The following is a 14,173-nucleotide window of genomic DNA, read 5'->3' as shown; positions in this document are numbered from 1 at the left end:
TCCCGACCCTATAATTAAAATCCCTGCAGCTAGGCCTAGCTGCACTATTTCCTGCACTTCCCCAGACATTGTAGCATCATCGTTCATGAGGGCTGTTGTGCAACCAGACTTGGACCTCCAGCGTGGCTTATAGTGCAGCTGCCTCCTCTCACCGAGGATGTATAACAGGGGACCCCCCCACCCCCTTCTAACACTCCCCCCCTCAACAAAAAATTGGCTAATCTGCATCATTCCTGGAGGAGCAAATATGGAATGGATGTGAGCAGATTGACTTCCGAGAGAGTATCAGCCATTTGGTCCTTGGGAGCAGAGGAAGGTGCCTTGTGCTGGATCAGAGTTCAGGTAGTCTCCAGGTAATGGACGAGTTCCTTTCCTGGGAACATCCTTAATTCAGAGTTGTATGCAAGTCAGTTCACATGAGTAAGCCAAATGTTGGTCTTAGTATATGCATATATTTTACCTTTCTATGCATATAAAACACTTACAAAACACTTCCATATTCACTAAAACATCTGAAACACAATGCAGCATAGTAGTAATACAGTAATAATAAAGTAACTACAGGTACCAAAGACCGAGAAAATCTGTATGAATGTGTGTAGATATATGGTATTGTACAAAAAATAAATAAAATGAACAGTTCTTACAAAAGTTGAGAACATTCTTGAGGTCACATTAAGCCTAACATGGACTGATGGTGATGGAGATGGGCCTGATGCTGGGAGTCAGGGTTTGGTTGTGCTGCTGGAGAGGTGGGGTCACTCTGCTGAAGTCGGCCTCAAGTGTTGCTTGCCCAGCCATTTTCTTTTTCTCACCATAAATGACCTTGAGGCAGCTGAGGGGCTGGTTACAAGGAGAAACGCTACCGAAAAACCAAAGGGAAACTATGCATTCTTCATGTGCTCCAGAGCATACTGCCTTGGGTACGCTTGAGCTGATACCTAGAATGAATACTGTATCTCTAGGGAACTAGGCGACCACTAATGATGCGTCACTAAAATGTCACATAGTTCCCTAGAGATAGTTGTGGCTATCCGTAGCAAATCTCCATCGCTAGAGAAAAGCTGTGAATATCTGTAGGGAACTACATGACTACTGATGACGTGGTCCCAAATGTATTGTGTTGTTCCCTAAGGTTTATGGCAGTCCACAAATTCGTAAGTATGGGTTGTTTATAACCTGGATCTTTGTAATCTGGGGACTCCCTATATTGGTCCATTTACTCTGAGTGGGAGTGGCTGCCCAGGGTCTCAAGCAGAGAAGGATCCATCCCATTACCTGCCATGTTAGCCTTTTCTAACCAGAGGTACCAGGGACTGGACCTATGGCCTTCTGTCTGTAAGGCAAGGGCGTTGCCACTGAGCTATACTCCTTCCTCTCATCTACTGATTCTGTTGAATAGGAACGGTGCAGAAGGCCAGTCGCGTGGCACACCCTCTGCAAGGCGTGCTGCCTTCAACACCCCTCTGCCTCCTCCTTTTCTGGCTATTACCCCAATCCTTTGTCGCCTGCCTCAGGTGGCCCAGCTGCTTCTGAACAGCCACATGTGTGTGGCTCTGCTTGAGGGACAATCGAAAGACCCAAGTGACCCCAACTATACCACCCCTCTACACTTGGCAGCCAAGAATGGACACAAGGAGATCATCAGGTAATCTCAAGTCCTGGCCTCACTCTGTACGCTAGATGTGCTCGTGTCAGGCCTTTTAATAAAGGGCTGAACTTTGGGTCGATATTTAGGGGGCAAAAGCAGAGGGGGAACTGCTTTCTGTCGTGCGTTTTCAGGGGCGGGTGCTAATTTCTGCAGCATATTGATTTAGACTGAAATAGTGGCAGCTGCCATAGAGAGCAACCATTTCTCCCCATGCCTCCCTAAAGGACCTATTATAAGATAGGGTCGACAGAATAGTAGCCAAAGAGCTCAGAGGACTGCCAATGCACACAAATCCCAATTGCATTTGCACACTCATGCACACAAATCCAAACTTTTCCCCCTCTTAAGAGTCACCACATGGTCTCCATCTTTGTGGCCTGCAAACTGAGCAGCAAAACTGGAAAGCTCATTTTCTTCTGGTAGATGTCTTTTTAAGCAGGGGTTGCTTGCTCTTGTATTAACCTGAGTAGTAAATGACTCAATTTCTGTGTGTGTTTCAAATTCTCTCTATAGGAGGTTTTGAACTACTGTGGTTCCTCTCAGCTCCTTGCATGAAGAAAAGCAGCAGCTACTCCATATTCTCATGCATTAAGAGAGTACAGAGAATGCTGCTTTCATAAAAGTAATTTCTGCCTACAAGGACAGAAGCAGCTACAGTCTATTCTATTCCTGAATCACCTCCTCTCTCTCTCCCATTCATGTATTCCAGAGGAAACAGGAACTAAGCACACTATTGCATGCATTGCAGATGATTGTGCCCTTAGTGTTTTTAGGATCATGCGCTAGTAGAGATTATGTTCTCCAAATTATCACTGCTTTTCAATAGTGAAACCATTATAGTGTTAGTGTTATGTCATAACTTAAGCACATTGAATTACAGGGAAAATATACCCATGGTGTGCTTACCTATTCAGTCCTTTTTGCAACACGAATAATACCCCCAGTTATTTCCCCCCTGGCTGCCCTCCTTCTCCTGCTCGTTCCGGGCTTCTCCGTCAGTAGGTAGTAGGCATCAAGAGATTGGTATTCAGGCCATCGTAATTGGATTGCTGGTGCTCATTGCTTCCATATTCCTGCCCACACAGGCAACTGCTAAAAGCTGGCATTGAAATCAACAAGCAGACGAAGACTGGCACTGCTTTACATGAAGCTGCACTGTACGGGAAGACAGAGGTGGTGCGGCTGCTGCTGCAGGTGAGACTGAAAGTAAAGCTGTAGTCCAGGCCAGGAACGATTACTTAGTAGCGAGCAAAAGCCGCTACCCTCACAGAAGCCACAGACCTCTGAGCTGAAGCAGAAATGTGGCAGCCACTTATAAATTGCCAAGAAAGGGGAAATGCACTGCTCAGAAACAAGGATGAAATATGCAGTGATTTGCATAATATTGGCATGATTGTTAATGAAGAGAGACTAAGTTAGAGCTCATTTTAAATAGCGACACAGTGTACCTGATCATGGTGCAGAAGAATATGACCAACTAACCTGCTGCTCAGGTATGCCGCGTCGCTGGGCCACAACTCTCCCCGTTCGTTATCTTGAAAGCTTGATTAGATTGGGCAGCACTTCAACTGGAGGACTGGACTCTGTGCAAGAGGGCACCTAGTCCCCAGCCTGGCCTGCAGAAACAGGAGACAGAGAGCAAGAAAGGGGACAGAGTTCACACAGTGGAAGCCTGTGGAGGGGTCCCTGGCTGGGCAGAGTGAGCGGCAAGCCCGCTCAGCACTTGGGGACCCCCCACTGGGAGCCTCGGTTTTCACTTGTTACTTCAGTACTTGCTACATCAGCAGAATGTTACTATTTCCCCCTCATTCACCTCAACAACACTCTGTGATGGAGCTAGTAATATTCCTGTGAGAAACTGAGGAGGAGGGAGCGTGGCAAGCCCAAGGCCTCTGGTGAGCTTTAACCAAGGCTTCGAACACACGGCCTCCCAGGACCGAAGCCACTGTGCCACATCACTCTCCATGCCTATGAGCTCAGGCATCCTCCTGCCCCAGGGCCAGCTCAGTCGTGGAAGAGCCCGAGGCGCTGACATCAGGCAGCAAGAGGGAGAGCCGTGGCGCACTGCGCACTCCCCGCCATCCCTGTCCCTCCAGGAGGGCCCACTGCCTCTGCCTGCATTGCTCTTGCTGGCGAGGACCGTGGAGCAGCGGGTCGCCAACTCTAGGCAGGGCCTAGTGCTGCATCTAGCTGAACCAGGCACTCGTGCTGTGGAAACTAGCTTGGAACAGGAGGGCGCTCCTTTGGAGGCTTGCTGTTAACGTCTTCTCTGTGGGTAGGGTGGCATTGATGTCAATATCCGAAACACCTACAACCAGACAGCCCTGGACATCGTGAACCAGTTCACCACCTCTCATGCCAGCAAGGACATCAAGCAACTACTCCGAGGTGAGCCTGATGAGAGGAGGGACACTGGCACAGGGCTTTTTTCAGTAGCTGCCGAGCCTTTTGGGGAGTGGTGCAGAGTTGTGCTTTTCCACCCCACCTCCCTCACTGAAATCTAATCTGCACAAGCCCCCCTTCAAAAACTGAAGGGACAGAGCAGGGGAGAACAGAGTGGCTGTGACAAACATGGGTCGCAGGCCATGGAGTAACATTGTCTTTTCTTCCCCCTCTTCCTTCTCACTAATTTTCCTCCCTCTCCATTTCATGCCTCTTCTGTCTCCCCATTCTCTCTTTGCTGTGCCCTTTGCCTTCAGAGGCATCAGGAATCCTGAAGGTCCGAGCTTTGAAGGATTTTTGGAACCTCCATGACCCAACAGCTCTGAACATCCGTGCTGGAGATGTCATCACGGTGAGTGATCGGCAGAAGCCAGATAACCTCCTGGCTTATATGAGCAGGAGGGTTCCTGTCTGCACCACACGGGACAGTGGAAGCACTGCTGTGATCAGATCTGGGAGGCCCTGTGTTTGGTTGTGGGAAGCAGAGTTAAAGAAGGATAGATATGGGACAGAGAAGAATCCGTGCGGCTTCGAAAGGAAGGCTACAGCATCTGAGCTGTGCTCTATGTGCATGCTATAACTCTGCAGAAAACATAAAGACCATAAAATGGGTGGGGAACAACAGGTCCAGGGGCCAAGTCCAACCTTCTGAGGTTCCCTAAATGGCTAAGCCCTCCTCCATTGACCACACCCTCTTTCCCCAACCATTTGGTTGTTTCCTGCCTTTTCTGCCACCTTTTCTGCCACTCAGAGTAGTGGAAATGCCTCTTGTAAGGCTTAGTTACTGGCAGCAAGAGCTTTATGCTAGAACAGTCTAGTAATTTCTGCAATGTTGGGCTCCACCTCCTTTCCCTTCAGCCCCACACATCACTGGAGTACAGCTTCTGAGAGCATCTCCAAAGTGGAATTTGGCCTTTGTGCTGAAAGAGGGTCAAATTCCCCAGCCTTGGTATGCATTCCAAGAGCAGGCATTGGATTCAGTTGAGAAGCTCAGCTTTCTTTCTTGTAAACTTGCTTTAAAAAAAAGAAAGTTAACAACTGAAACTAAGTGTTTGGCATACTCATAATGAGGTTGGATCCCAAATTAGTCATGCTCAGAGCAGATCTTATGAAACTGATGGGACTCATGATTAATATGTCCCACAGATTTTACTGGAGCTACTCTAAGTGTGACTACTCCTGAATCCAACTCATTGAATGTAGCATTTGCACAGTTCTTAACAACAGGGTTCTCCAATCTTTCTGGGCATGAGCACATCTGAGAATTTGCTGTGGGTACCAGCATACAATCAGAGGATCAGTGATTTGGTACCTGCCTGTTGCATTGGTGGAACATGGGCTGTGGCTTATTCAGCAAAAGCTGTTCTTTTGTATCTATTGGATGCACAGTTCTTCATGAAGGATTGTCTGATTTAGCCAATTGCTGTTGGTGCAGTATAGCTAATTCTTGTTTTAAATATGTGTCTCGGCAGTGTCCAGTAGCTGCTTCATTTTGAAGGAAATTAGCTGTGGGCTACTGGGGTTTTTTTTTTTTTTTGGTCTATGTTGCCAGGAGGAAAACCAGGAATAACAAAGGCCACCTGGCAAATTCATGGCTTCTTCACTTGTAGCTCAGGCACTTAGGCAATTTGTCCTTAAAGAAAAGCCTGCTCTTGTGTTTCAGTTAAACTTAGTGCCTCCCGTGGTTCCTCCCAAATGCCTGATTCTGCAGTCCTGCCTTGTGCCACTGATGGTGGGAACTATGCTCTCTCGTAGGTCCTGGAGCAGCATGCAGACGGTCGCTGGAAGGGTCATATCCACGATGCTCAGAAGGGTACTGACCGGGTGGGCTACTTCCCTCCATCCATTGTCGAAGTCATCACCAAGCGGACAGGTTGGCCTGGGAGTCCAAAAGCCTGATCACAGGCTGGGGAAGAGCGGTGGGGACAGCTGTCATTCTGCTTCCCAGTGAAACCCATTTGTTCAGTGTCTTCTCCCTCCCGACGAGAAGAATTCTTGGCCTTGTCGTCTTCTACTGCTACTGTAGAAGCTCATGACATTGGCCTCCCTGGCCTTGGTTCCTGTTTTCACGGGAGCAAGGACAAAGTATATTCGGACCTTCAGTGTCATGGTTGTGGACACAAAAGGGCCCTTTCCCCCACCCACAATGTTGTTTGTGCACACTCTGCACCAGAGTCAACTTGCCACAGTCAAGGAGGACCATGGCTTGTTGATTCATAAAAGAATATTCAAAGGTTCCCTTCTGCTCTTTCAGGAATCTCAGTCACCTTTCACACGAACAAAGAATTCAGGCGTGGAAGGTGTGGATTCCTCTTTGAACTGAACTGAGGAATCCATAACCCCAACCTCCTTCTTAACAATGGAAGAATAGGAGCTACTGACCTGGTTCACACAACCACTCCTAGTTGGCTGCCACAAAAGGTGAACCCAACGCAGTTTCCGCTGGATGGTTTATTTTTCCTGAACAAGCCACCTTGTTTTAAGTTCCTGGTACCCATGGTGGCTTGTTCTGTCATATAAACCTGGCGGAGTCATTTTGTCCCGGGTTCCCAGGTGTCTGGAGAACTGCCAGATCAAAGCAGCGAAAGGCCCTGCAGCTCCTCACTGTATCACTTCTGTCACCACCATCCCCGCATTTTCCTTTCTTTGCTGGCAGCTGCATTTACATTTCTCCAATTTTCCCATCTGTGTTTTTCTTTGCCATGACATTTGTATGTCTACTCTCAGCTCTTGCCTTTCCTTTAAGAAAGGAGCAATTATGTGTTTGCAATCCAGTTTATCCATGGATAAATCCAGACCACTGTTTATTAAATGGTAATATTTATTGAGGTGTGTATACAGTCATTCTGAAAGCCAGCCAACTGCATGGTCCACACGTAATTTCTTACTGGATGCAAATTATTCAATTTTTCTCCGCCTGTGGATGGATGGCCCTGTGATCCAGTTCTCCATATAGCTGTGCACTCACTGCAGTGAGTCAGTCACTGTTAAGTTGATTTTGCCCTGCCTTATGACACCTGAGGTTGGAGACAGTTGTTAAGAGACTTGAAAAAAGTTTAAGAGACATTTTGTTTCAGGTAGTATTTTATTTTTGTCGTAGGCATGTGCCCACACATGCACACACGCGTTATTGTCCCACAGTCACCTCTGCTCAAACGTGTTTTGCAGGTTTTAAACACAATTCAGGAACTTGCAAAGCCTGTATACTGGAGGTGAAAGTGGAATTAATATACACACCAAAAGCCATGGTTTTGCTTTCAAACTACCTTCGACTCTCTCAGTGTTCTTCAAGCATAGTTATTTAGGAATGAGGGTACTAAAGAACTGTATACAGTTCTGCAGGAACCGTATAAGGCATACCCTCTTGTGTAGGACAGACGAAAAGTCCAGGGAAGAAAGGAAAACAAAATCCTACACTCTGGTTCTACTGTCCATTGCTGGCTGCTGGGAAATTCCATGCAGGACTCTTTTCTGAAAAAGTCTGGGCAAAGACAAGCACCCCACATTCTGTCCCTCTGACCGGGGTGGACACAGTGTGGTCCCCCACACCACTAGCTATGCTGGCTAGGCCTCTAGCTCCCACCAGGCCTAGTCAGCACAGCAAGCAGAGAGGGGCTGGGAGATTTTACGTATTTATTTAGGGTATTTCTAGGCCGTCCATCACTTACGTCCCTGGATTGCTTACAACAGATCTGAGGGACAAAGGATCCGGAGAGCCACGAGTTGCCCATCCTTGCTCCGAATGTTTGAACCTGTCCAGCGGCATCACACTCGAGTTGCCCCCAGTCTCAGCAGCAGTCTTCTCACACACACGCACTCACACACCCTGCCCTGCAGGATGCTCCTGGCTCCCGTCAGCAGCCGGGCAGTCGCATGCACACCCCCTGCGCTCTGTTCTGACCTGCATGTTTTGTCTCTACATGCAGGCCTGACTCTTCCCCGCATGGTGCCCTTGCACCCGTGCCAGAGGCTTGGCAAGGGCCAGCAGGCTGCCACTGCCACCACCCCTCCTGGCGGGCCGCAGCCACACACAGACGCCTCTCCGCCTGCTTTGCTGCAGGCCCCCCTCGGCCTCCCCGCAGCCTGCAACCATCTCGCTCTGACCAGGACAGCCCCAGCAGCTGAGAGCCCAGGTCAGGGCACCGCTGGGCTGGGCTGGGCAAGCTCCCCCTGCACCCATGTGGCCTGGGGTGGGAGGGGAGAGGAGAGGAGAGGAGTAGCTGATGGGAAGGGGCCTGGTTTCAGGGGGCTGCAGGTGGATCGGCTCCTCCTCCTGAGCATTGACACCTGAAGTCATTTTTCCGCTCACACTTTCTTGCCTTTCCTTCTGCATCAGTCATATAGCACAGATGGCACAAAGATGCGGCCCTGCTGCCTTTGCACGCATGATCTCATGGTATTCCTGGAGGACCCATCCCGCAGAGTGCTCCTCCCTCAATATATGATCACTCTTTCCCTTTCCCGCCTGCCATTATCCTTCCACTCTCAGCACACTGGCTGGACACCTGGGAATACTCCCAGCCCTGCTTTTACTCACCTGCCACTGATCAATCCCACCAGAAGTCTACTTCCTCATCCACATCTTCCCTTTCTCTCATTCATTCACTCACTCACTCACTCGCTCATTCATTCAATTTGTTTGAGAGCCACCCGTGAGCATCACCCTCTCTTGCACATAGGTGTGCATTTTTGCAGATCAGAGCGTACTGGCCACAGGTGCGTGTCCTCGGCCAAAATACATGCCCTCTCATGCAGTAGGCACATCTCTGCCCCCAGATACATGCGCATGCACCCTGGTCAGCCACTCCTTGCTCCTCAGACAGCACACCTCGCCACACGCCGTCCTGGGTGGCAGATCGCTCTCGCCGCGTCTCCCGCCCTGCACTTCTCCTTCCTATTTCCCTCTGTCGCTCCGGTGTGAGACGGGCCTGTGCCACGATGCCTCTGTGAGAGCAGAGCGGTGTGAAACCAGATTCACTGGGCCTGGGGGAGGGACCACAAGCACTGCAGAGAAGGAGGCAGAGCAGAGTTCCTTCGCCACAGGCCGGCGGCCTCTCTCGGAGCAAAGGGGAGCCCAGTCAGGGCTTTGTGGTGAAGGCTGCAGGGACCCCCGGGGCCTCCGAACTGTGGTGGGCTGCTGCTAGCCTTCCAGTGCCTTCCAGTGCTGGCTTGGCTAGCTTGCCTCACGCTCCCTGGGCAATGGCAATCCCTCCCTGCCCCCCCGCAGCCCAGGCTGAAACGGCTCCTCTCTCAAACAGCAGGTGACAGGAACAGTGTGGGCAGCGAGGGCAGCATCGGCAGCATCAGAAGCGCGGGCAGCGGACAGAGCACTGAAGGCAGCAACGGGCAAACCACCGGACTCCTCATTGAGAATGTGAAGGTAAGGGGAGGGCACCTCAGTTGCACCAAATGGAGAAGCTTCCCCCCATGCCCCTTACCCCCCCCCCCCCAGAAGCCCTGCCCCACCCCCCACCCTGCCCGGCATTGTCTCCTTCCACTCAGGCCAGGTGTCCCTTCAGAGCAGTACAGGGGGCCCATGTGCACATGTGCGCGCGCACACACACACACACACACACACACCACCATTATCCCACCTAAATCAGCCTTCCCTGGGCTGGTGCCCTCATCAGCTCTAGCCAGCAAGTGGGCAAGCCTCCTGTGAGTTATAACCAAAGCACCTGAATGGCACCAGGTTGGAGGAAGTCTGAAATGGACAAAAAAGCTGATCGGTAGAGGTACAGTATCCCTCAGAGCACGGCCAGGTGAGATGTGGGAGAAAGATTCTATTGCATATTGTCTATACGTAGAATATAATCAGCCCTTTGCGGATGCTGTGGGCAACATGCTGAGCATGTAGGAAAGGCCCATTGCGCGCCAAATCCCAGGCTGCTCCAGTCCAGTCTTATTTCTGACCTGAGTTTTCACTCCCGTTTACACAGCCGCTTTTGCCTGGTGGGGAGGATCTGCAGCATCACTTCCTGAGCTCACATTCTCACAACGGACAGACCCATCCCATGCTAGGTAAGTCCCTTGGCTGGCAGAAGGCAGACGCTCGTCGCGAAGGCCGCTGCGTGGAAGCAGAGCAGCTTTAAACGGGGGAACAGACGAGGGACACCCGTCATGGTGGGGACCATCAGGTGGGGATGGGGGAGCGACAGCACACGATTAAGTGCACATTGCAGGGGCATGTTGAGAGATGGCACTGCAGGTCCCTTTGGCTGTGGAATGTCTGCTCCCTGAAGGCCCAACGCAATCTAAGCTTGGACACCTTTGGTAAAAGCTGTAACGTGTTTCGGTTTGAGCTGACATCCAGCGGTGGGATGAACAGGCCAGGAGTGGGTTGATTTTTAATTTCTGCACAATCTATATGTAAATTGCACATTCTATTTCATTGTACCCAACCTTGAGGAAGGGCAGGATAGCAGTTAAACCGAAGTCTGTGTTCACCTTTTACTTCTGAAACTTCTCCGTGGCTTGAACACAGAAAGTGCAGCCAAAGCCTTCCTTTGTTTCACTCTGTATGGCCGGTTTGTGGCTTCCGCACAAGCCCCAGTGAGACAAACAAAGGTTCTGGGAGCCACAGGGGCTCCCCAGATGACCGTGCCTTGCACCGGTTCCCTCCAAAGCTCCGGGGCTTGCTCTGACTCTGCCCTGCACCCTTGCAGGGAGCCTGATGCACCAGAACCTCTCCAACTGCAACACTGGCGACAGGATCTTCTCCCACCAGTATCTACGCCCGGAGCAGCTCCTAGAGGGGAAGGTACGAAGTCAGGCATTATCCGCAGGCACGCACGAGTCTGGGAAAGTCCACCCATCTGGGAAACCTCTTCAAGGACTCGCGTTTGGATTTCTCCCAGTGGAGCGGTGAAGGGGGAGGAGGCAACACGCGTGGGATAGGTGGCCTCACGTGTTCCATGGCCGTCTCTGTGAAGCGAGGAATACAGGAAGGTATTGTCATCCTCTTCACGAAGGACTCTCTGCCTTCCCTTCCCAGGATGCCGAAGCCATTTACAACTGGCTGTGTGAATTTCAGCTGGAGGGCTACACAGCCAATTTCCTGAACGCAGGCTATGACGTGCCCACCATTAGCCGCATGACTCCAGAGGTAAGGCAGCAAAAAACAAGGGGGCTGAGCCAAAGGGAGGGGAGGGAGCCTCGGGGTTGCCCAGCCATCCTCCATCTGCACCACTCGTCACTGCTGGCAGTCTGGGAGAAGTGGGCTTCGTGTGCCCAGGAGCAGACCAGGCATAGCATTTGGTCTTCTAGCTCCCTGTTCCAGATCCTGGGTCAGAGACACGCTGGGTAGCAGGTTAACAAAAGCATTTTGTGTTCTAGGATCTCACCGCCATTGGGGTGACCAAGCCAGGCCACAGGAAGAAGATTTCCACGGAGATTGGGCAGCTCAGCATTGCCGAATGGCTTCCAAATTACATCCCCGTGAGTACACAGGGCGGGGTGGGACCAGCCGTGACGTCCCCAGGGCTTGGCGAAGTGCTGGATGCCGTAGGAAGAGCTAGGAGGTTCTTCAGCAAAATGTAGCCAGCGTGGCCCTTTGGTCAAACATCAGGGGCAGGAGAAATGAATTGGAAGTCCCACCTCTGCCATCAGCTTCTCATGACGTTGTCTCCACTGAGCCTCTGTTTCTCTGCCTGAGAGACTAAAAGGGGGGCTAAGAGTTGCTTGCCATAGAGGATTGTTATGGGGCACATTTCAGGCGTTTTGTAAGCATTATATAAGATTATACATTGTATTTATTAACATCAGGGGACTGTCACACACCAAGTCTGGCTAGCAGTCACTGCCCAGGCTTCCCCCACCCATTCTGAATTCCACTAACAGCAGTGGCAGCAGGACGCAGTGCATGCCACAGTGATGGCTCTGGCATCCTCTCCCAGGGATGAGACATCTGTGGCATCATCATCATCATCATCATCATCATCATGACATCTGCATCATGCCTGCCCCTCCCCCATGAGGGTCAGGGCCCCAAGCAGAGCACCTCCCCCATTTTACTTCCCCCCAACAAGCCTGTGATTTGGCAGAGAGGAAGTGATTAGCTGATGATTAAGCCAGTACGTTTCATGGCTTGTGGGGATTGGAACCCAGGTCTCTGGGGTATTTTATGTGGCTGTTGTAATCTGTGGATTGGATCCAACCCTGGCACAAGCAGAGGTTGCTTCAAACTGGCTTTCCCAATCTCTTCCCCCGCTGCATCCCCACATGTATGCCTGCTCCAGAGGGTCCCCCACTATCCAGAAAAAAATTAAGGGGCTGTGGGAGATTGCAGGGGAGAAAGGGAAATGTGTTCCGTCAGTAATCCCCTCCTGCTGGTGGAACGATGCCATCGGATGTAATATTATGTTTGGAGTTGGTGACATTTGGAAACCGGTTCTTTCAACCTGTGGATGTTTTAAAGCTATGTAGCTTCCAAGACCCTCTCTTTCTAGCTTCCCCCCCCCCACCACCACCACTCCAACCATCCATAGTCTGATGTTTTCCTGGCTTTGGGTAGTCCCCCTGCTCCTGCATGCTAAAAAAAGTGCCTGGCTTGAGGTATTTTTTTCCTTTTTTAATGGTATTTTTGTATTTAGGCCTTCTGCCTTTGGCCCTGCCCAGGACTTGAATGTGTGTCCTGAGTTTTTCCAAGCTGGGCCAAGCCCCTCAGGCCAAAGGGCCTGGCCCAGCCCTTCCAGGCAGCACAGAGTAGAGAAGCGGCAAGGGAGTTCATCACAGCTGTGCTGTTTTCCAGGCTGACCTGATGGAGTGGCTGAGCGCCATTGGACTGCCTCAGTACCACAAGAAGCTGGTGAGCAATGGCTATGACTCCATCAGCATCGTGACTGACCTGACTTGGGAGGACTTGCAGGAGATCGGCATCAACAAGCTCGGTGAGGAGAAAGGAGGGGATACCGAAAGCGCAACCGGGGTGCAGGGGACTTGCGGCTCTTTCTCTCCTCATTTTGAGCCTTGCACGCATGTGCCAGGTGGGGGCAGACTGCATCCGTGCAAGAGCCTCCCGTGCGTTCCAGCTCCATGGGCAAGACCCCGACATTGGATGCTGCCACCCTGGTGGTGCTTCTCTGAGCGGGGATGGGTGATCCGTGGGGAAGGACACACGATTCCCAACAATACCAGGACTCCCATTCTGCTTAAGCCTCCCTGGCTTCACCAGGTTTCCATTCCAATAAGCGGCATGGACCGTATTGCATTTGTCCTTTCCGATGGGTGCCTTTTATGGGGGGGAGGGTCTTTAATGTGCACAAGTGGGATCACATATACACATATTTATACACATATTTAATCAGTGGTCCTTTGCAAGTCTCCCTCTCTGCAATCTACTCCTGTAGTGAATATCCTCATCAGCTTCATCCTCTGCGCACACGACTTCCTTCAGTCCAGCAAAGTCGTACTCTGCAGTTGCCAAGGAACCCCGCAATGTCATCTTCGACTTTGGCGCTCCCACCTTCGCTTGTCAAGCCCCCAAATACTGGGAGATTATGCAGGTCACAGTCTAAAACCATCCAGAAGGCCAAACAGTCCCCAGCCCTGCCTTCAGTTCTCACACATTTCTTCTGGCTTAAGCTTTCATGGGCTGCAGTCCACTTTATCACATGCTTGATGGTGGCAGTGCTTGACGATTACGAACAGGGATGCTGAGAGGAGGTGAACTGCACATAAGCCGTGATAGTGGCATGATTGACTGTAGCCAGTCCCTTCTGTCGTCATCACTGCTTGTACTTCTTGCATTTCCTTTCTCTCTGATCCAGCAAGATCAGAGAGAAATAACCCCTTGGCCTAAAGAAATAACCGCTTAGCCCAAGGTACACATACTAGCAACTCAGGATGACATTTCTGATGAAGTGGACTGCACTCTTCACACGCTTATGACACAACAAATGTGCTAGTCTTTAAGGAACTATAAGACTATTAATTATTTTTGCTGCAACTGTCAACCACGCTGACCCTCGCAGAAACATATTCTTCCATATTTTCACTTTATGGCAGTTTTGCAGACTGCATGCTCTTTCTCAGTCTCTGCCAGCCAAGGAATAGTTGTGCTTCCCACACCATATGACTGAA

At 50.7% G+C, this 14,173-nt stretch overlaps 1 protein-coding gene across 3 annotated transcripts in view; it reads left to right on the top strand.

The window, feature by feature from the left end:
* The window catches only part of CASKIN2 (CASK interacting protein 2), a 108,150-nt gene that overhangs the window by 80,639 nt on the left and 13,338 nt on the right, over positions 1–14,173 (top strand). For all 3 annotated transcript variants that reach the window (XM_044453950.1, XM_044453951.1, XM_044453949.1), the window contains 11 exons: positions 1,518–1,648; positions 2,737–2,845; positions 3,931–4,039; positions 4,351–4,445; positions 5,849–5,966; positions 9,352–9,473; positions 10,033–10,114; positions 10,759–10,853; positions 11,088–11,198; positions 11,429–11,530; positions 12,843–12,981. In XM_044453950.1, the coding sequence (XP_044309885.1) occupies positions 1,518–1,648; positions 2,737–2,845; positions 3,931–4,039; positions 4,351–4,445; positions 5,849–5,966; positions 9,352–9,473; positions 10,033–10,114; positions 10,759–10,853; positions 11,088–11,198; positions 11,429–11,530; positions 12,843–12,981 (1,213 nt within the window). The remainder of the gene's footprint in view (positions 1–1,517; positions 1,649–2,736; positions 2,846–3,930; positions 4,040–4,350; positions 4,446–5,848; positions 5,967–9,351; positions 9,474–10,032; positions 10,115–10,758; positions 10,854–11,087; positions 11,199–11,428; positions 11,531–12,842; positions 12,982–14,173) is intronic.

This window comes from Varanus komodoensis, unplaced genomic scaffold, assembly GCF_004798865.1.
Source record: "Varanus komodoensis strain SLA01 unplaced genomic scaffold, ASM479886v1 scaffold7_1, whole genome shotgun sequence".
In the NCBI taxonomy this organism is placed as follows: Eukaryota; Metazoa; Chordata; class Lepidosauria; order Squamata; family Varanidae; genus Varanus; species Varanus komodoensis.
Note: the sequence above shows the minus strand (reverse complement) of the source record. Positions and strands in the feature narration are given on the sequence as shown.